A 1,858-nucleotide genomic window follows, 5' to 3' on the forward strand; every position below is an offset into this window, starting at 1 on the left:
CCTGCCGTCTGCCTGCGGCCACCCGGAGGCAGGAAAGCCGGTGTGCGCTGACCCTCGGCGCCGAGTGATGTCACGTCCCAGGGCCCCGCCTGCCCTCAGGGCCGGTGTTGCTGTTTTTTTCCAGAGACACCACTATGTATGCGGTGTCTGCCGATTCGAAAGGCCTGGACACGGTGGTGGGCTTGCTGGCTGATGTGGTCCTGCACCCCAGGCTCACAGGTGGGTGTCGGGGCCGGTGGGGGCGCGACTGGGAGGTGCAGGGCCCTTCCCGTAGGGACGTGCACTGTATCGTTGGAGACCTCAGCTCACCTGCCCGTGAGTTGGCGCAATTTTATTGGAAGTAACACTGGCGAGTGGCGAGGGGCACGTTCTAGTGCTGGTACTCCAAGACACCAGCTCACCCTTTGACGTGTTAGCAGAATTTGTTCTTTGAGCAGCGCGTCTGGCTGTCTGTAAACATCCTGGTTCGTTCCCTTCCTGGGCCCTGCAAGTGGTGGACTCGCTTCCGCAGGAGCGAGTATTTAAAGGACTGTCGGCTGCAGTTCTGCTCAGGGCTCTCTGGCCTGTGGCCTCAGCACCGTCACACCCATTGTCCTCACATCACACACAGCACTGCGGCCGGTCAGGGCCAGGCCGCCCCGAGGAAGGCAGAGGGACGGCCAGTGTGCGCCACCAAGGACGCTCGGCCCCGCTCTGCTGGCCTGTGGAGCCTGAGCCTGTCTCGTGCCTTCGCAGAGGAGGAGATTGAGATGGCGCGAATGGCTGTCCAGTTTGAGCTGGAGGACCTCAGCATGCGGCCTGACCCGGAGCCTCTTCTCACTGAGATGATCCATGAGGTGAGGCGAGCGCCGAGGCCGCCCTGGGTGCCACCGGGACCGGGACGGTGGGAGGGCCATTCTAACCTTTCCCCGTCCCTACAGTGACTGGGTCGTCCCCTCCATCTAGAGCAGTACAATTATGAAGTAGCAACGAAAATGATTTTATGGTTGGGTCACAACAGGAGGAACTGTATTTAAAGGACCAGAGGGTTGAGAACCACTGATGGAGAGTGGGCCTCTGGACCCTTGGTGACTGTCCTCCCTGGAGGCGTCTCCACGCACGGGAGGCTGTCCTGCGGCTGGGCCAGCGGAGCCGCCGGGGTGGCCGCGCTCAGAACGCGGGGGCCTGCGCCCTGTCACGCGTGCTCCTCGCTTCCGTTGCAGGCCGCTTACCGGGAGAACACGGTCGGCCTCCACCGCTTCTGCCCCGCAGAAAACATAGCGAAGATCGACCGTGACGTGCTCCACTCCTACCTGAGGAACTACTACACGCCGGACCGCATGGTGCTGGCGGGTGTGGGCATCGAGCACGACCACCTGGTGGAGTGCGCCAGGAAGTACCTCCTGGACGCCCGGCCGGCCTGGGGGAGCGGGGCCGCCGTGGACGTTGACCGCTCCGTAGCGCAGTACACCGGGGGCGTCGTCAAGGTACAGGGCAGGGGACCGTGGCCTCGGGTCATAGACGCGCTCTGTGACCTCAGGTCTCGGTTCGTTTGGTTGGTTCTGGGGAGTTCAGTGAACTGCACTCGTGGCTTTGCCTCGAACACGTCCTGGTCTCTACAGCGCACGTTCTCGAAGCCGATGCCTGTGGTGTTTAGCTTCAGCGGGGTTGGGGGTAGATCTGGCTGAGGGCCTGGTGAAGCCTGAGTCACTGTTTGTCCTTGCTGGTTACAGCTAGAGAGAGACATGTCCAAGGTCAGCCTGGGCCCCGCCCCGTTCCCTGAGCTCACGCACATCATGATAGGGCTGGAGAGCTGCTCCTTCCTGGTGAGTCCCGCAGGCTCCCTCCCCGCTGGCCCCGCGCCCCCGGCCCGGTGCGC

At 63.2% G+C, this 1,858-nt stretch overlaps 1 protein-coding gene across 1 annotated transcript in view; it reads left to right on the forward strand.

The window, feature by feature from the left end:
- The window catches only part of PMPCA (peptidase (mitochondrial processing) alpha), a 9,837-nt gene that overhangs the window by 3,493 nt on the left and 4,486 nt on the right, over positions 1–1,858 (forward strand). Inside the window, 4 exon segments of the mRNA XM_015572378.1 lie at positions 125–219; positions 736–836; positions 1,203–1,466; positions 1,713–1,805. Coding sequence (XP_015427864.1) covers positions 125–219; positions 736–836; positions 1,203–1,466; positions 1,713–1,805 — 553 coding nt within the window.

Source organism: Myotis davidii, unplaced genomic scaffold (genome assembly GCF_000327345.1).
Source record: "Myotis davidii unplaced genomic scaffold, ASM32734v1 scaffold609, whole genome shotgun sequence".
Classification (NCBI taxonomy): domain Eukaryota; kingdom Metazoa; phylum Chordata; class Mammalia; order Chiroptera; family Vespertilionidae; genus Myotis; species Myotis davidii.